Source organism: Staurois parvus, unplaced genomic scaffold (assembly GCF_062004578.1).
Source record: "Staurois parvus isolate SC_StPar_1 unplaced genomic scaffold, SC_StPar_1.0 ptg000682l, whole genome shotgun sequence".
NCBI lineage: Eukaryota > Metazoa > Chordata > Amphibia > Anura > Ranidae > Staurois > Staurois parvus.
This window is the reverse complement of record NW_028318478.1, coordinates 7454283-7474639: the sequence shown is the minus strand read 5'-3', so window position 1 is coordinate 7474639 and position 20357 is coordinate 7454283. Positions and strand designations below refer to the sequence as shown.

The 20357-nt window shown below is 40.0% G+C and overlaps 1 protein-coding gene across 2 annotated transcripts in view; it reads right to left on the bottom strand.

Moving 5' to 3' along the window:
- Positions 1-4931: 4931 nt before the first annotated feature.
- The window catches only part of OTUD7A (OTU deubiquitinase 7A), a 336988-nt gene continuing 321562 nt past the window's right edge, over positions 4932-20357 (bottom strand). For both annotated transcript variants that reach the window (XM_089652433.1, XM_089652435.1), the window contains one exon: positions 4932-18225. In XM_089652433.1, coding sequence (XP_089508559.1) covers positions 16804-18225 — 1422 coding nt within the window. In that variant the 3' untranslated portion in view covers positions 4932-16803. The remainder of the gene's footprint in view (positions 18226-20357) is intronic.

The following is a 20357-nucleotide window of genomic DNA, read 5'->3' as shown; positions in this document are numbered from 1 at the left end:
AAAGGATCCCAAGATGATGATCTCATTATTTTATAATGACCTCCTCATCCCTTTGGCCACTAAGTTGGCATACCAACTCAAATCAAGGTGCAGGATGTTGGGGACCTGGAGGACGGGGACTGGGGCAAGATATTTCAGGCTTGCAAACAGGTATCTCCCAAGCTTTCAGACCATCTTACACAGCTTTATATCCTACATCGAGCATATTTGACCCCAGTATGCATTGCTAGGTATTGACCATCACACTTTCCCACATGTCCCAGGTGTTCTGACCCCTGAGGGAACATCTTCCACATCTTTCAGTACATGATTACTGGTCCTAGGTGGTCCAATTCCTCCATGACAAAATGGGTTCACCCTTGACTGCTGACCAAAGCTGTGTCTACTGGGCCTCTTTCAAAATCCAGATAATGACAAATAGGCGACACTCTTTCTATAAGAAGTGCTTTTTATTGCCAGATAGCCTATTACCAGCTGTTGGATGCAGGTCCTTCCACTACGTTTCAAGCTAGGTGTCATAAAGTAAATTTTCTATTACCTTATAAAAAACATATTTATATACAGTCATGGCCGAAATTGTTGGCACCCTTGATATTTCTCCAGGAAATCATGTATTTCTCACGAAACGTATTGCATTAACACATGTTTTGCTATACACATGTTTATTCCCTTTGTGTGTATTGGGACAAAACAAAAAAAGGGAGGAAAGAAAGCAAATTCGACATAATGTCACACAAACCTCCAAAAATGGGCTGGACAAAAGTATTGGCACCCTTTCACAACTGCGGATAAATAAGAATGTTACAAGCATGTGATGCTCCTGTAAACTCACCTGGGGCAAGTAACAGGTGTGGGCAATATAGAAATCACACCTGAAAGCAGATAAAAAGGAGAGACGTTCACTTAACCTTTGCATTGTGTGTCTGTCTGTGCCACACTAAGCATGGACAACAGAAAGAGGAGACGAGAACTGTCTGAGGACCTGAGAACCAAAATTGTGGCAAAATATCAACAATCTCAAGGTTACAAGTCCATCTCCAGAGAACTAGATTTGCCTTTGTCCACAGTGCGCAACATTATCAAGAAGTTTGCAACCCATGGCACTGTAGCTAATCTCCCTGGTCGTGGACGGATGAGGAAAATTGATGAAAGATTGCAACGCAGAATAGTCCGGATGGTGGATAAGCAGCCCCAAACATGTTCCAAAGACATTCAAGCTGTCCTGCAGGCTCAGGGAGCATCAGTGTCAGCGCGAACTATCCGTCGACATTTAAATGAAATGAAACGCTATGGCAGGAGACCCAGGAGGACCCCACTGCTGACACAGAGACATAAAAAAGCAAGACTACAGTTTGCCAAAATGTACTTGAGTAAGCCAAAAGCCTTCTGGGAAAACGTCTTGTGGACAGATGAGACCAAGATAGAGCTTTTCGGTAAAGCACATCATTCTACTGTTTACCGAAAACGGAATGAGGCCTACAAAGAACAAAACACAGTACCTACGGTAAAATATGGTGGAGGTTCAATGATGTTTTGGGGTTGTTTTGCTGCCTCTGGCACTGGGTGCCTTGACTGTGTGCAAGGCATCATGAAATCTGAGGATTACCAAAGGATTTTGGGTCGCATTGTAGGGCCCAGTGTCAGAAAGCTGGGTTTGCGTCCAAGATCCTGGGTCTTCCAGCAGGACAATGACCCCAAACATACGTCAAAAAGCACTCAGAAATGGATGGCAAAGAAGCGCTGGAGAGTTCTGAAGTGGCCAGCAATGAGCCCAGATCTAAATCCCATTGAACACCTGTGGAGAGATCTTAAAATTGCTGTTGGGAAAAGGTGTCCTTCCAATAAGAGAGACCTGGAGCTGTTTGCAAAGGAAGAGTGGTCCAAAATTCCGGGTGAGAGGTGTCAGAAGCTTATTGATGGTTATAGGAAGCGACTGATTTCAGTTATGTTTTCCAAAGGGTGTGCAACCAAATATTAAGTTAAGGGTGCCAATACTTTTGTCCAGCCCATTTTTGGGGTTTTGTGTGACATTATGTCATATTTGCTTTTCTGCCTCTGTTTTATATTTGTTCCAATACATACAAAGGGAATAAACATGTGTATAGCAAAACATGTGTTAATGCAATACCTTTTTTGTGTGAAATACTTGATTTTCAGGAAAAATATCAAGGGTGCCAACAATTTCGGCCATGACTGTACATATAGGCTGCCCAGCTAAGTACATTAAAATCTGGGAAAGATGACTGGCTGTTACGGATACCTGTTCATAGATATACGCTGTCCCTGAATGGTGTTTATTTTAGCACCCTATTTTCTCCTGCCAGTGCACTTCTGTATTACAATGTAACCGCTGATGTTCTTCTGCATGTAACATGTATTGCGCAATCCTTATATAACTATTCTTGCTGCGTTGTCTTGGATTTAGGACCCTGCTTATGCAATTGTGCCTTTACCATATTGTATCTTTTATGGTTGTGTACTCTTTTCCTCTCAATAAATCACATTTGAAAGTTAAAAAAAAAAGTTTGTCTCTCACAAAGACAAGGGAATAGTGGGAACTGATTCCTGTCAATCTAGCAAGTGACAATATTACACCATAGAAGGAAAGAGCCAAAAGAGTTTCAAGTATTGCAAGGAGTGCAACCCAAGATAGTGGAAAAGGACTACACTGCAGAGAAAAGGGTGGGATTGAACAGGAGACCACTCTGAAAGATAGATTCCTACCAGGGCAGTAATCAGAAATCCTAGGGTGTCAGGAACCTAAAAAATTCTCAAAATAATGCTCAATGGGGTGCAGTAATGCCAGAAGGAGCTTCTGAATAAAGATGACTGATCCAAATATTAAAAGTGGGACTCTAAGGGAAACCTGAGCATCAATAAAGCGTTAGGACATAAACCTATAAGGAATCCGAGCAGGACAAACAAACAACCTCCCACTTATAAAAGTAAAAATGTTCCTTTTAAACGGAAGGTTGAGCAGATAAGTTAGAGGACCTCTTGCCTCAAGATCTGCTACATGAGGGGGGAGGCAGATTGTGCTCATCTACTTGGTACTACTGTGGTTGTAGATGAAGAATGGGGTTCCTCCATCTCATCCAAATATCTCAAGTATTGAGGCAGGCACACATCCTTATCACTTGAGGCATACATAACAGTGTCATAGGCATAAACAAAGAGATGCCTACCCTTAAAGGGTGAGTAAATCAAATGTTCCTTTAGTGTAACGATGGAGTGTCAGACATGAAGCCAAATCACCCTACACATCTGAATAAACACTACGTTCATACAAGACTCAAGCTTAGATGCTTAGAGATCATCACAGTTGAAATGAAGGGCACCAGATAATTGTTCCAAAAGCTTCAGAACACAAAGGCTTATTCATGAAATTGAAGTCTTGTTTAAGAGAGTTGATCCACATGGACACAAAAGAGTCACTGCTAATAAGGGCCCTGACAGTTACAGCAGGTAACTCTTAAACTTAAGTAGGGATCCAATTGTGTGTCAGGGAAACCTCTAAAGGTTAGAACATCATCAACCTTTTGGATAGTACGCCTGTTAAGGTGATGACTGGAGCTTCTACACTGGGCACAGACTTCTTTGTAGTAAATTCTCATTCAAAGGGAAAAGCTCCTTTAGATTGTCAGGAAGAAGTCGTGAATCCAGAGGTTGTTTCAAGTTCTCAGAGAGTGTATTGGAAATATGTTTAATGCAACAGCTCCAAAAGATCCTACTCCTGGAACAGCAGGTTGACCCTTCAATTGCATAATAGAATGCACTGTATCAACCAGAACATCAATGATTCTTGTAAAGTGCTTTCCAGTTGCGGCTTCTGTTCCTCAGATAGTTAGCCACAGAGCGCTGTCTGGATCCAAAGCCGGGCACAGCCCTAGTCTCTGAAGACTTGCACAATGAGAAAGATCATCTGGCCTGATGTATATTGGCTTTTGAAAGCCATATTCAGTTACTACTCCTTCTTCTCAGATACCTTGTGGATCAATTTGTCTTTGGTTCCATTCCACTGCCCACCTTCAGAGACTTTATTACTGCCTGCAATGCTTTGGCACATTTTGGGCCTATGTGTATTCTACTATGGTTCCAGCACCAGCAAACACGCTGCATTTTTAGATGCATGGGGGTGCAATTAAGAATAAATGGCAAACCCATACGTTTTTAAACAGTAGCGTGTTTTGGCTGCCGGTGGGGGAACAGATGCAATTCACCTGCAGCAGTGTGAACAAGGCCTTACTCAGCACTTGGGTCCTCAGAGATTGGGTCCCACCAGAGGCTAATTAACACAGTACACAGAGGTTTGGAAAGTACAACAATGGGGATTCCAATGCTCAAAGGTCAAATTCATGGCTATACCTACAATCTTTGATCCAGTGTGATCAAAGTAAAGTCTCCAAAGCTGTTACTAAAGATACACTGATGCAGGTAGGTGGTGTATACAGACTAGCTCAAGCAGCATTTTTTAATTCTTATCTGAAGTCCTTGAATTGAAAAAAAAATACCAGAAGAGCATCTTAAATGAAGAAAAACATTAAAGGTAAAATTATAGTTAGAGTTTTTCTCAGCAGAGCTAAAGAAGAGGGGACCAGCATCCTAGGACTCTAACATATAACTAAGGCTTGGTGATTGGAGACGGAGTTATATGGGCTTAACATTTTTTGTTTGCCAGTGTCTAAACCTCCTTAATTTATAAACTAAGGAAAAGCTTTAACTCTTTAATTAATCTCTGATAAGCACGGGGAAGCTGGGGAAATAAAATCTGGGAGCTCCCTGACCTACAGTATGTTGCTATGTTGAAGGCCTACTAGCTGCTTATTGCACATGACTATCCCTGTTAGTAATGGCTTTTGTTACTAGTACCAAGTTTTAATTTATTTAGGCACGATGAAGGGGTTTTGCAGAACAAAAAGGCATACACCAAATAACTTTAATAGAAACCATTCATATATTTCAACTTTCAATAAACATTTTGAGTGCATAACAATAAATAGCATTCATAACTTACTAGACTGTTTACAAAGCTTCTTCATGTCATGGTTATTCTACCAACGGCTCTGCAGTTAACCTACTAAAATGACAAACCCTGTATATAATAAAGGCGCAAAATATTGCTCTATAGCATATTTTGAAAATAATATAAAAATAAGTTCTATATTACAATTTAAACTTGGCTTGTAAAATTTCAACATAATACAGCCTTTAATCTACAAACAGAAAACATACAAACAACTTTCTTTTATTTTCTCAACAATATACTAGTTTATTTTTAACCATACTTTTAATTATGCGATGTGCAAATAAACTGAAAATTGTGAAAACGGCAAAAGAAAAAAAAAGATCTTTGTAAGTCAGTATGGTGAAAAGCATATGAGATATGTATTTCCTTTACAGGCTGAAAAAGGCCATTTTAGATTCCTTGTTCCTAATGGCAACAATGGTACCTTTGGCCAATATAAATAGTTATCTACAGCAGTTGTAAAGAGATCTGCACAGCACACAAACAGGCCTAGATGAAACAAAGTCACATACAATCAAGGTCAGATCTTTCAAGGGATAACACAGGCAAATTAAAGGAACAGGTTAAGAAGACATTAAAATGAAAAGGATGCTGTCATCTTCACGAATAACTGCATTTTCAGTAAACACTATGCATCTACATTTGTCCTTGTAGCCCATGAATACAGTTTCTGGTGGGTTACCTTTACTTAAGTTAAAGTGGACCTTCATCCTGGAAGAGGACTTTAAGTCCCCGCCTCAGCCACTCCCTCTGCTATCTAAACTTTTTTTCTTGGGCTTGTTCTTTTTTTTTTGTAATCGTTTTTTCTCTGGCTCAACCTCTCCCCAGCCACCATTCCAGGACATATCCTACAGGAGCATATTCCAGGAGGCTGTGGAAGCCCATACACAGAGCAGATGGTTGGCAGATCTAGTGTGCATTACTGAGGGGCTGGCTGCCTCTTCTGAGTTTCTGGAAGAGGTAGCCTGGCTCCCGATGACTGAGTACATCAAGATGGCAGTGTGGGACAGTGATGGGGCTGTGCCACTTGTTCAGTGGATCACAGCAGAACATTGCTAGATCCGCTGGGCAGGGGAATATACTTTCTGATGACAGCCCAGGTAAAAGGGTATGGGTGGGAAAAAGCATAGGAAAATGAAGACCCTCTTTAATTCCTGTTTCCAGCCATCTATGCTTCAGACTGTTTCTATTCATCACTAGAGGGTACTGCTTGGAGATGGAAGACTTGATCTGCATTGAGCTGAATGAGCAATCTGTCTCTATCAGTTTTTAACAGCACAGCAGGAAGTAGTCAAAGCCAGGAGGGTGCTGTCAGTATTCCTGGAAACAGTGCTTTTTATCAGTGTCATTTTGTAGAGGCCACTGGGACAAGTGCAAATGCATCATATGTTATAAAAGAGCAGTCAAATTTAAAGCAGTACAGTTCTACAATTTTGTCAGCTTTTGAACTACATTCATAATAAACACATAACAGGGAGACAGTCGCATGGGCTTATTTAAATCTGCGAGCAAAGTGAACTACCAAATAGCAGAATTCAACTTTCAGCAATCTCACTGAAGTATTATGGAATCTGTGGGTTTCCATATATTACTACACTGTGTACATCATGTATTCATTTTGCACTGTCTTTTTGAAGAACTCTGTATTTCACCCTATGCAGCAAATAAAGTCTGTGTCAGGTGTAACAGTTGTTGCAGAAAACATAATTTTACAATGTACCTAAGAATTCATCTTCTGCTACTGTGGTTTAGTAAAGTGAATCTTGATTAGTAGTGGTGCACCGAAATGAAAATTCTGGACTGAAACTTCAGGATGCACTTGGCCCAAAACCAAAACGGACAGTTTTTAAAAAATATATATATTTTATATATAATTGTATTATATTCAACTTTTTAATTAATATCATGAATTTAAACTAATATGAGTTTAAAAAATACAATCCAGTAATAGTAATAAACAAAATAACTTTTACTGAAAGTAACAAAAAAATTGGACAGAAAATAAAATGAAATACATATAAAATTAAAAAAGAGACGTTTTTGTATTGAAGTCAATAGGGGGCGATTTTACATTGAAGTCAGTGGGACGTCATTTTGCATTGAAGTCATTTATCATTATTGGCAGCTTTTTTTTCCTATAGGCAAATGCTGATAAGCCTATTTTTGGCCGATAATTTTTGGTGGTTAATATATCGGTGCACCATTACTAATTAGTTGTTATAGGTAGCTGCATTTGCTCACATGTACTGTTTGTCATATGAGCAGGGCTGTATGTCACCCAATAAATACAGCCTATCAATTTCCCCCCCCCAAAAAAAGTTGCAGAAATAGAATTTCACAATTTTGTAGAGGATATCGGATAAGCCTCCAGCATGGCTACATCCTCTGTCTGTAGGTTACAGGTAGGCATCAAGGAAGGTTTGTTAGACAGGTTGTGTTAAAGTACTGCTGGTATGCTGCATTTAAACAAAGTCCTTTTTTTTCTCTTTAAGGCCCCTTTCAGAGGGGGTGGATTCAATTATGATCAGCAGGGGATATCTGCTGATCAGAGCAGAGCAGGTTGATGACAGGTCTGTGTCTGCTCAGTTTATGCAGAGAGGACACAGATGCAGCTTGCGCTGCTCTATGGGTGGCCACTGTTCCTCTACACCCGACTGTTATCCAATTCAATCTGCCTAGAAGGAGGAGGATGAATCCCTTTCCATTTATTTTAGTGGACCGGGCTGGATTGGAGGTAGGAAGGTGAATAGACTGTCTGATCAGACCTGGTCGAATTCTTCATGTGAAAGGGGTCTTAGAAAGAGTTGGGAATGATAAGAAGTAAGGTTTTACTTCTTTGTCCACACTGGAAAGGTTTACCCTCATTTCCTGCCTTAGATTCACCCTGTCAAAACCCGAATGTACACAATGTCATTCAAATCTCATCAATATGAAACAAATAGCAATGAATACCTGAAATATGTCCTAACCCTTCTCCATTCTATCAAAAGAGTTTTGTTTAATGCAGTTCTGTCCATGTTGAAGAGGTTTTCCTTCATTTTCTGTCCCAATAACAGGGATTCAGAAAGTTACAGAAAATGTCTCCAATGGGAATACAGACAGGTTCTAACCCTAGCAAAATGTTTTGCCTGGAGATGGTCTACGCTCAGTGCAATCAAACATTATATAGACTTAACCAACTGACCATACATGGATTGAAATTCAGCCAATCCAGCAGGTGCCAGCAGAATTTCAATCCATGTGTGGATGTTTATGCTCAACAGAAGTCAATCTAATGATCAACTTCTGTTTTCTCGATCAGCAGCTGCAGCCAATGGGTTACGGCCACTGATTAGTGTATTCTGACAGCAGAGGAGCCCCACTGTCATAATACAATGGCACATTGGGGAGAATTCCTCCATCTACCTCACTTGTGTGGATGGGGGAATCCGTTTGTTTGTTTTTTTTTCGATCAGCCAGTCTTCTATAACCAGTCTGTTAACACATTCACAGTCACTGTTGAATGTTAGATATAATTATATAATGCACTTGGGAACAGATACCCCCTATTTGTATGTACTTTATATTGGTTCAGTCCACCAATGGACTCAGTTTGTCAATTGTCAAGGTTTAGAAATGTTTACAATGTATACAAATCAAACAGGACAGTGGGTGAAGTGAATCCCACCCAACCTTTAGGTACCACTTAAAAGTCTCAGTGTGAGCAATGTTCCCCAATGTGTCCCAGTCTCTTGTGAGCCTTTGAGTTCCCAAAAAAATTTCATCTTGTGTCATCTTGTAAAGGGCTATTGAAGTGCACTGTGACAAGGTTAGGAACTCCCTTATATTTGATCAAAGACTAAAAGGAGAGGGGAACAGAGTACAATTTACAGACCATGCCAGCCTCTCTGACTTCCAGTCCTGCTGGATGGAATTTCAAAACAGCTTCCATCAACACGGTACACAGCGTAATAGTTTATAGTAACCAATAGCAACCAAAATCCAATCATATTTTATTACTGTACCCCCATTACTCATTGCTAAGACGTAATCCACAGCAATCCCCTTTGCACTACACAATTAAATAAGCCCATCAGAAAGTCAAGTTTAGCATATTCCCAGCAATTGAAAAAGCCTCAGTCTATCTTTTCACTGCTAACTGCATTCAATAAATGTTCACAGATATTCTTCAGCATATCCCAATCAGTGAATAATGCATTCACATTTCACATTCAAAGTACTTAATATAATAGCAAAAAAAAAAAATGAAAATCCCTTCTACAATACTGTATCTCACACAGCTGGCAGTATATAAGGTAAACATTTGCATAGCGACTCTTATTATACAGGAAAGTGTTAGCGCACATCAATATAATTCACAGACCTTTACAGTTTTTGTGCAATTTGCAAATTTAGTCATGTCCCTATAGAGGAAAAAAAAACAAGAAAACATAAAAAAAATACAGCTCATATCATAACTTGGAAATCTTCAAAAGCCTGTCAGACAGCAACACTGTTCATTTTTTCCTGGCTTTCAGAAAGATTGCATGAAATTACATATAAAGACAAACATATAAAAGAAATAAAATAGTATAACATAATCATTTGTGGCGACTGTTGAATAAAGCCAAATGCGTACTGAATACTGTGGGGCTATTGAAAAAATGTAGGTATTATTTTGAATGACTAAGGAAATCGGTTTTTAAACAATATTAAACCCAAAATCAAAATTATAGCATCTTACACCTTACCAGTCATTAGATGTGGTAGCTGCACTTGTTTTTTTATAGGCTTTTTTCTCCCTCTGTTTTCACATGATGATTTGGCCAGTAGTACACGTCCTGAATTAGAGTTCCCACACTCCCCCCCAGCATCTTCATTCTGGGGGTAGGGGGTATTAAATGTATTAGCAGATATAAACACACTAACATACTGATGTCAATCTTTATCTCACACTTTATACTCAATTACAGCAACAGTTTTTTTTCGATTTGGGATGCAAGTTTACATGAATAAATAAAAAGCTTATCAATGTAAGCACCCCTGCCAGTGTTAAATGGTTTATCTCATCTCTGTAAACTGATACATCTGGAAGAGAGCTTGTTCTTTTAAAACACAGACTTACTGGCTAGATCTCCAGGTGAAAGTAGAACGAAAGCCTAAAAAAGAAGCTAAGAATTGGCAATCTGCAATATAATAAAAATTTGCTTTTGGGTTTAATACTGCTTATATGAAATCCGACCCTAGGCAGAATTAACAAAGATAACACACCAGGATCAGGATCATTATTATCAAGAAAGTGATGATTACTTTTAGTCCAATGAGATTTGAAAAATTACAGTCACGTGACTAAAATAAAGATCCTTATTCTTGCATTAATGAATTCAACCTCTTGTGTTTTAAGTAATTAGCACAGCAGCATGGTGCTACACTTATCAAGGGAATCGCAGCATAACTGAGGCATTACCTAACCTATAAATACTAAACATGAAAAAGCCACCAATGAACACTCAAGATAGTCATAGATGGAGCGATTTTCTTTCATGCAACCATGGCTTGCAGGAAAGAAAATCGCTCAATTCCCCCATCAACACAGTCAGTGTTGATGGGGGAATCCCTCCTGGGGAGCCATTATGTTCTTCCGGCAGGGGGGCCATCCCCACCAGGAGAAAAAAGTAATTACTGCTGGCTACTATAATAGTAATATAAATTCCAACAGGCTGGTTGTACCCAAGTTGATCTATTGATCAGCTTGGGTACATTCAGCCTGCAGATATATGGTTCAACTCTTGGCCAGTTCAGCAGTGATCTAACCTCATCTTTGGCAGGCTTTAAATATCCTTGTAAAATATTCATATTATAGGACACTGATTCTTATATTTCTGTATTAAGTACACCATTGTGACAGGTAATTTGAGTGCTTTCTTTTTTTCCAAAAATTTGAGTGCTTTCTGTGTATGTGTATAAGTTTCTCTGAGATCCTCCGTAAAAAGTATGATCATTGTCAGTAACCCCTGTCCATGCTTGGAAAGTACCGAATGCATATATTTATGTTGAGTAGAAGATTTTTTTTATTTGCTAGAACTAAAGTGTTTTATCACTGAATAGAAGAGTTACCCTTTAAAAGTGTTAGAGGTACCCTAAAAGAACAAGTATTACTTGTGAAAGCCTGTTGTAAAGATCACTGTATTAACATTTGCAAATGGCTATATTATTGGTAATTTCTGGCTGGGGAAAGGCTAAAGATCAACTGCTTGCTGTATGACAGAAATGGATCCCCTGAACAGAAGTAAATTTAGATTTTTTCAGTATGCTTTGACTGTACCAAACCAGAGGCACTGAGTGCGGAGAGTGTGAGCCACCAATTTAAAACCCTGAACACACAAAGATAAGAACCCACCCCTAAACAAAATGGATGGACCTTTCTTTATGATGGAGTCATCTGCCAGGATCCTTGGAAGCAACAAGCAGGCTGGAAAGAGATCCTGGAAGATGATTCCAATTAGCCAGGTTGTCTGTGGATCCAGAAGAGGAGTGGGAGAGATGTAGGTAACCATTATTTGTGCCATTTTTTAATTTTCTATAATTAGGGGATCATATGTATCTGGTAAACCTGCAACCTGATGGAGGCTTTGAATCTATCCTGAATCTTATTCTAAGACGTTGTGGGTGGATGTTTCGACATAGTGTGGACGTTAACTTAGTCAAGTGTCGGACGTTTAGATTTTGTTTTGTTTTCACAAGATCAATTGTGGGAAGTTAATTTATTTACTTGCACATTATCAATTGCGGTATCTTGTTTATTTGCACATAATTAATTATAAGGCTTTATTTATGTGCACGTTTAGTTGCGGGGCTTCTTTTTTAATTATCTATAATGAAGTTTGTTGTATGAGTTTTGGATTTTATGAATTAGCACAGCATTTATTTTTTACACTACTCATAACAATCATTGTACATATTCATAGCATCCTTCGAATTAGCCCACAATATAAAAAAAAACAAAACATTCTAATACCTCAAGTGCCATACCACCAGTCCTTCATTAATAAACATGTGCACAACACTGTAAATATGATGAATGTAATACAATTGTAAACTGGTCCAGGTGGCAGCAGTTTCTTGTTTGCTTCCCTGATAAAATGGACTGATCTGGGATTATTATTATACTGTATTATACAACAGTTTGCCCAGCACTTTACAAAATGAAGGTAGACATTACAGTTACAATACAATTTGGTACAAGAAGAAACAGAGGGCCCTGCTCGTTAGAGCTTACAATTTAAGAGGGAGGGTATGTGCCATGTCTTCTACACCCGGAGGTCCAGCTTACTTCTATAAGCATTCTAACTTTCTTTCCTTCCTATTTTTGATCTTTTGGGTTTTAGCATTGTATGACATCTCCCATTTCTGCACCCATGCAGTGTTGTGCACATGAGGTTCAATATTCTTTTGAACTGATTTGCGTGTGTTCAACTTAGTATTAGTATGAGTTCCCTTATTTATGAGGGACTGGTGGCATGGCTTTGGGGGGTTTTGAACGCTATGGATGTATACAGCAGCATTTCTCAACCAGGGTTCAATAGAACGCTGGGGTTCTTCCTGGGGTTGAGAGGGGTTCCTTGATCAATGAGCAACCTCTATCTTTCAGATGAGTAACTACTGACACCGATATTTTAAGCTATCCGTAATGGGGGATTTTTACTACTGACCCTAAATGTAAGAGGCATTCTTCCTTTTGACCATCACATTGATGTACTGTGAACTGTAGATATAGTAATTAGTAGCAGAGGTTCCATGAGACAAGAAAAATATTTCAAGGGTTCCTTTTTCATTCAATTTATTTTTGTGATGTGGACATGTTTTGGGTGCATTTGCCCTTTAAAGTGAACCTATGTCCAGACTATAGATGTAAAGTATTTACATATTCCTAACATGCAGTAAAAGTTCTTTAAAACAAGTCATACCTGACCCCCCTAGCTGCAGGTGGTATTCATTCTCAAGGGTCATCAAAGGTCAATGACTAAATCTGTGTTTCAGCAGCCTAGAAACATCTGCTGTGTGTTTACAACAGAAGGGGAGCAGGCTGTCAAGATTCTATTCTCAGTAGGAAGCAAGGGGAAAGGAGCTGATTTTAGTGTCTCTATTGTACACTTTAAAGATTAATTTCTCCACAATGCCTCTACAGATTAGAATGAGAGCCTTAAAGTGCATTTACTGCTTGTTCAGAATATATTATTTACTTTATTATGCATTGCCTGAGTACACGTTCACTTTAAGTATGGTATCATTAAAGGGCCAGCTGAACAATTAGTGTTTTAAAGTGATTCTAAATTCTTATTTATCTTTTTTAAATAAAAAACATGTCTAAACTGCTGTGTGCAGCAGTTTTGCACAGAGCAGGCCGTATCCTCCTCTTCTCTGTCCCCTGCCGGCACTCCTGGCCCCTTCCTCCTGTCGGGTGCCCCCACAGCAAACAGGTTGCTATGGGGGCACCCGCTGCTTCGTGTGTCCATTCACAGATGGAGTCGTGGCTTGGTCCCACCCCTCTCTCTTTTCATTGGCTCACTGGCTATGATTGACAGCAGCAGGAGACAGTGGCTCCCGATTCTGTCTCAGCCAATGAGGAGAGGGAGTCCCGGGATAGCCAAGACTCCAGTGCACATCGCTGGATCGAGAGGGGGCTTAGGTGAGTATTGGGGGGGCTGCTGCACAGAGAAGATTTTTTACCTTCATGAATAGAATGCATGAAGGTAAAAAACCTTGAGGCTTTAGAACCACCTTAAGTATCTGTATATCATTGCCTTTATGTCTATAGACCTAACTGCCCAAATAAAGCATCTTCATTACTGACTTGTAACACATTTTGTTAATATACAGAGGACATTCCTGCACAAGTGACTTAACATTATTGTTTGTTATATCAAGAATATGGTCACGTGAAATTCTTACTATATTAAGGGGATTAAATCTGTATTCTGGTTATCAGTGTTTTTTTTTTAAGATATCTTTGCAAAAACCACTATGGCCACAAGGAAGCAGAAACAGGGTTAGCAAAAGGCATACATTATCAAACATTGTATAAAGACATATGTTAGGATCTTATGTTCGTTTAATCTAATGCTACAATATACAGACAATATACTTTAAGTGGAGCTAGACTGTGTTTTACAGTAGGTTTCAAGTAAAACTCCCAATAAATTTGATGTAAACAATAAATGACACTACAATGGCTACGTGTGCCTCCGCTAATTTTAAATTATTGACTGTAACTCCTGTTAACATAAGTTAACAAAAGTGTATATTCTGATGCTACATTATGTGTCCAAATTGAAAGTTACGATGGCTTTTTACAATGCATATGGTTTAATAAACCATATGGTTAAAGTCAAAACTGTGCTGCTCTTGCACAATCATTGAATCCTTTGCTAGCAAGTTCTTCTAAACAACTTCATAGGACCACCACTTTCTTCCTGTAAGCTTTTTTTTTTTTAGAGTATAGTTTTGTTTTGCAGACCCCAAATAGATCTGTGCCTACCTACTGAATTTTGCAAACTTTCAAAAATCCAAATTCAACAGCCTTGCTTAAAATCTGTACTCTGTTTCACACATTGAAAAGAAGGCTTCATGCCAAGATGTTTGCTATTACTTTGAGCCACGAAACCATCCTCTGCGTATCTCTCTGAATAACTTTCCCTTTGTTACTGGGGATTGTTTTTCTTACCTAATGGCTATTCCCTGCAAAGTACCATTTCATTGTTAAAGGAGACTGCCTCAGTGGCCGGTAAAGACATTCTGACTTGACATATGGATATTAGCTGGCGGAGCTCACCTATCAGTTCAGGAAAAGCTGATCCCCACTATAGTCAGGCTAAATAAAAAAACACACAGAAGAGGTATTCTGTTTAAAAAAATGTAATAGCAGGAGTTATAAAAAAAATGTAGTGATACAAAATGCCAATGTAACCAGCCAATGCAATGCCAAACAAAAAGGACCTCTAGCAAAATACCATCTGATTCCATAGAGCATGTGAAAATGATTTCAGTTATTATTCGTAATGAATAGACAGCTCCATACAAAATGTAAAATCAAATCTGAAAGAGTTACAGCGACGCCCGCAGACATAAAAGCGTTACTAAAAATTGTAAGACAATGTTTGTATAAATGTATCACCACAGTACAGGACGCAACACATAGCTCCCCTCCATTATTTATGAAACACACCACAATCTTTCCAAACAGATCCTGGTGGTAAAATAGTCATTTCTTGTCTACAATGGCTTTAGACTTCAAAGTCATCCTGCAATTTAGACATTACACTATGTTCTTCAATCTGTTGCTGAGATGCATCACATACACATTAATTACAAAATGTTGATGGAAAATACACATGAAGCAACAGAGCCTAAAAAAGTTAGTACAAACGTATATATTATTATTCTAATACATCAAGACAAATATGATAGCCAAAGTGCATTAAAGGTACTTCAGCTGTACAAAACCTAAACCGGACCCATCATCGACACACAGTAAAGCAGCCATTTAGTAGCTAAAAAACAATATTCATGTGGATGCCAGCTATAAAGTTGACCACATACTAGTAAAATACTCTGGTCCTTATTTATAAGGCTGGCTATACATTACCCAATTTTCACTAGCAATGAAAATAATTTTCTCATTGCTAGTAATAAATGGGTTATGTCTGAGTTAAGCTGTGACTGAGACCAAGTGCAAGGTTATTCAAAAAAATATTTCATATTACTGGGACAAATTTTTCAACTTTAATTTTTCAATTATTTTTTTCACTGTACTCTTGTCAAATTTAAAGGATAAGTATGTTTTACACAAACAAAATGAATCCTACCCCCCGCACCCCACCCCTGCCAATAGATATTACCTTCTTAAGAAAGAACTTGTCCTGATCACTGCCAGGCCTGTGTAGGTCTGATGCAATGTTTACTAGCTTCATTTTTCCTTTCAGATTTCAATACATGCCTATATGGTGTGACCATAGAGTGTAATGGTCAGTCAGTCCTCTCCCTGTCATCACATGGGCACATTATTCCATATGACCAGACCCCATCTTCATATGTATTCACTCATTCTAATGGGAGTTAATAAATACTGTGCCCCAAGCAGTGTACATGGTTCTTTCCTCTGGGGTAAAAAGGCTTTTTCCACAGAGGCTGGGGAAAAAGAGAGTGGGGGGGGGGGGGTTCTGTTTTTTTGCATTAAAAGTACTTCTGATTGCTTTGAGTACAGATTATGGAGCAACATGGACAGCAGTATTGGGCATTCAGTCGAGGATGCTCAAGCCTTATAGTTCATTTATGTGATCTGTCCATGTGTGCTTGTCCTGTTTTTATTTTCAAGCAACCTTATAGGGTGAATACTGGTAAGCAAACAAAATGGCTGCATAAACAGTGTTTTGACAATAGGACCTCTTTAATGATCCTTCCTACTTACCTGAGTGATAGCAAAGAAAAAAATAAAAAGGAAAATCAGGCACCTTAGTAGTTAAGTCATACATAGCACTGACTGTGACATGATCGACCTTCCAGCTCAAATATATGAAATGTAATTAGAGAAAAAAAATATAATAAAGTTTTTTCCTCCCTCCTCAAACTAAGCTGTCAGATAAAAGCTTGACCTGTATTACAACAAGCAGCACTATAATTTCTCCCTTGCGCTCTCTGATTTTGGCTATTTTGTTCCATTGCAATTAAAGTGATTTTAGTATTTAATTTTTGCATGTAAAAAATTATATTTCTAAGAGGTCAGAACCCTTCAAATGAATTCAGTGCCTGTGCACTTTATTTTCCCGATCACGTCGTTTCAGCTCTTCTTTGTAGCAGTAAGAACAGAAATTGTCAGTCTCGGGGCGTCCATAGAAAGAGCAGTTCTCTTTCTTACACCTGCTCTGGTGGAGTGAGTATATAGGGCATCCTGTATTCCTGCCTCTGCTGTTTTTATCATTGTTCAACCATGTTTGAGGAGACTCCTCATCAGCATACTCCAAGCAGTCTCTAATGTCAGTAGAGTTAAAACCATTTGTGTATGTTTGGGATTTATGTTCTGTTGGTTTTTCATATGAAAGGGATTCCACTGTGTTCACTGTGCGGATGCCCGATAACCGAGCTGGGCTGTAGCTCTGCGAAGACAAAGAACGGTTCTGTTGGGGATATGTTGCACATGTTTTTAATGAGCCAACCAATGGCTTGTAAGGATCATCTTGGAAGCTGGATGACTTGGAGCTGACATCATGTAGATGGATAACACTCTGCCTTTGGACTGGTGGTGTATGGCTATAATGAGCAGATACTGGTACAGGACCACTTTTCTTAGCACCATTGCTGGGTGAGGGATAAGATGCAGGTGTAGGGCTAGATCGATCCTTTAATTTTAGAACTAGTGGCGTGGTATGGTTTTGAGGCAAGACTGGAGAAGCCCTGTCCTGAGGAGATGTGTCCAGCTTTTCTTTGACAAATCCCTCCTGGTCTAGTTTCCTACAAGATGACCCATTGAGGACAGCTTTCTTTTCAGCTTCCTTCCTCTTCTGCTCCTGCTCAGCGTTAAACCTTTCCTGGGCACTGGTCAAATAAAAACCAATCATCTCCTCATGAAATTGATGCCGATGACTGGTTAGGAGGAGACCTGCAAAAATAAACTTGCGCTCCCCTTGCATGGCAGCTCTCAATATATTAAGGCTGAGTTTAACATCTGTGCTGTACTTCCAAGGGTCTGACTTATTATCTAATAGTGATTTGTTTGTGAGTTTTTCAATGGGAGAGATGCTAGCTTTATCTGTGGGTGATGGGGTCGTTTTTTCTGAAGGCGATGTGCTAGCAGACTGACCAGATTCTTCTTTGCTCCCTTTTCGAGATTTTGACTTCTTCGTCTTTTCAGTGGAATCTCCATTTTTTCCATTGCTTGAATTAGCTCTGTTAATCTTTCCATGCACTAGGCCGCCAAGACCTCCCATGTTCTTTTTAAGCTTTATACCTAATGTTTTACTGAGGCTTCCCAGTTTGTTTGCCACAGAATCAGTTCTATTTTTTTCCTTTTCTTTCCTTTGTTTTTCCTTTTCTTTCCCATTTTTTCCATTGTTAACGTTGGAATTACTACAGACCGACTCACGATCCGATTCAACAGAGTCAGCCAATGACTGCACGTCTTCTCCTGCAGACGCTGTGGGAGATTCTGGTTGGGCCAGAGGAGCCTAAAATAAAAGCAAAAACAATAAAGATATTAGCTTTGCCAAACACTGGCTAACCCTGCTTTCTTGGCAGCAATAAACACTTACAGTATTTTATTTGTAATTTGAAGAAAGACATAGACTGCCAAACTGGACAAATCTAATATTTACTGCAATGCCAAGTGGGGTACCAGTAACAAGATGATTTACAGATTGTGCCAATGAGAATGTCCTGTTCTTGGACAGAATAATAAATAATGTAACCAGATCATTATAAAGATAAAATTATAATCTGTCTGTTTAAGGTATTATCTGTGAGGTAATTATTTTATAGTTTTGGGATTGGCATTTGGATTGGGATTCTTCACTATGCATTTTGTGTTTACTGATATAAATTCTGACACTGCTGTGTCTTTCCAAAGTGTCAGAAGGATTGAATGTCACCCAAGGTTCTCATTTATGCAAGTTGAGGGACTCCAGGATGTCTGTTCTGAGTGGAGAAAATGGGTTTGCACTTTCCTTCAGGACTGTTAGCTACTGGATTGGGTTCTACAGGCCAGAGGATTGGGTTGGATTCAGCCTCTAACCCTGTGTCCACATTTTATTGGAAACCAGCATCCTGATTGTGCAGGCATACACAGCCTTTTTAGTATAGGGGCTGTCTATAGTTCTGGGAACTTTCCTTGGTAAACAAGCTGCTGCAGGAGCAACATGTGTAAACAGACACTGTCAGAGTGTCCAGTCTGGCCTCATGATGAGGCTTTCTTATCTGACCAAGCTATCACCTGGACTGACACTGTAAATATACAGGAACCTGTGCAGCCCCAAGCTAGAGAAAGACTCAGGGGCTACGCTGTCCAGATAGTCATGAGGCTAGGAAATGTCAATCTGTCGTTGTGATGCTGAAATTCCCTACATGGGTAACCTACTTTGAGAGTTTTTGAACTGTACTTTTTTTACAAAAGTGGGCAAAAGGCCTTGAAATTTACTTCACAGGCTGGACTGAAGTTCATGAAAAGCACTACATTTGAGTGACCCCCACAATATACAGAACATTTCCAGATATTGCTAGTTTAGACACTAGCTATTTCCAAAGAAAGGTTTACAGGTAAGAGTCAGGTCTAAATTTAGGAGATCAATCCAACACAGATCTGCTCTACATCAGTGTTACTTGATATCTACCGTATTTGCCGGCGTATAAGACGACTGGGCGTATAAGACGACCCCCTACTTTTCCTGTTAAAATATAGGGTTTGAGCTATACTCGCCGTATAAGACTACCCCTCTTCCAACGCGCCCCATCATTGGTGTCAGTGGGGAGGAGGAATAGTGCCCCATCGTTGGTGTCAGTGGGGTGGAGGAATAGTGCCCCATCGTTGGTGTCAGTGGGGGAGGAATAGTGCCCCATCATTGGTGTCAGTGGGGGAGGAATAGTGCCCCATCATTGGTATCAGTGGGGAGAAAAGTGCCCCATCATTGGTGTCAGTGGGGAGGAGGAATAGTGCCCCATCGTTGGTGTCAGTGGGGAGGAGGAATAGTGCCCCATCGTTGGTGTCAGTGGGGAGGAGGAATAGTGCCCCATCGTTGGTGTCAGTGGGGGAGGAACAGTACCTCATCGTTGGTGTCAGTGTGGAGGAGGAATAGTGCCCCATCGTTAGTGTCAGTGGGGGAGGGGAGCGGCTGCTCCTTCTTTCAGTTCGGCCGCTTGATTTTCGCGGGGCCGTTCGGCTCCGCCTCCTCGCCGGTGATTGGTCGCCTGTGTGCCTTTCCAGTGCTGGCGCCCAATCACCGGTGAGGAGGCGGAGCCGAGCGGGCGGCGGGACCATCGAGCGGCCGAACTGAAAGAAGGAGCAGCCGCGCTTCCTGGACCGGATCGTCGTGGGACCGGGACCGGAGTCAGGTAAGGTACAGCAGCCCCTCTGCCCACCCCTGTACTTGGTGTCCGTTGGAGGAGGAGGGGGGGCGGCGCCGCCCCTCGAAAAAGTGCCGCCCTGACACCGGCTCGCCGTATACCGGCGTATAAGACGACCCCCGACTTTTCAAAAGATTTTCACGGGTTGAAAAGTCGTCCTATACGCCGGCAAATACGGTACCTAACCTTTGTGGGTTTGCTAGGACTAATTAGGAAAATTGAATTTTACATTAATGTAGAACTG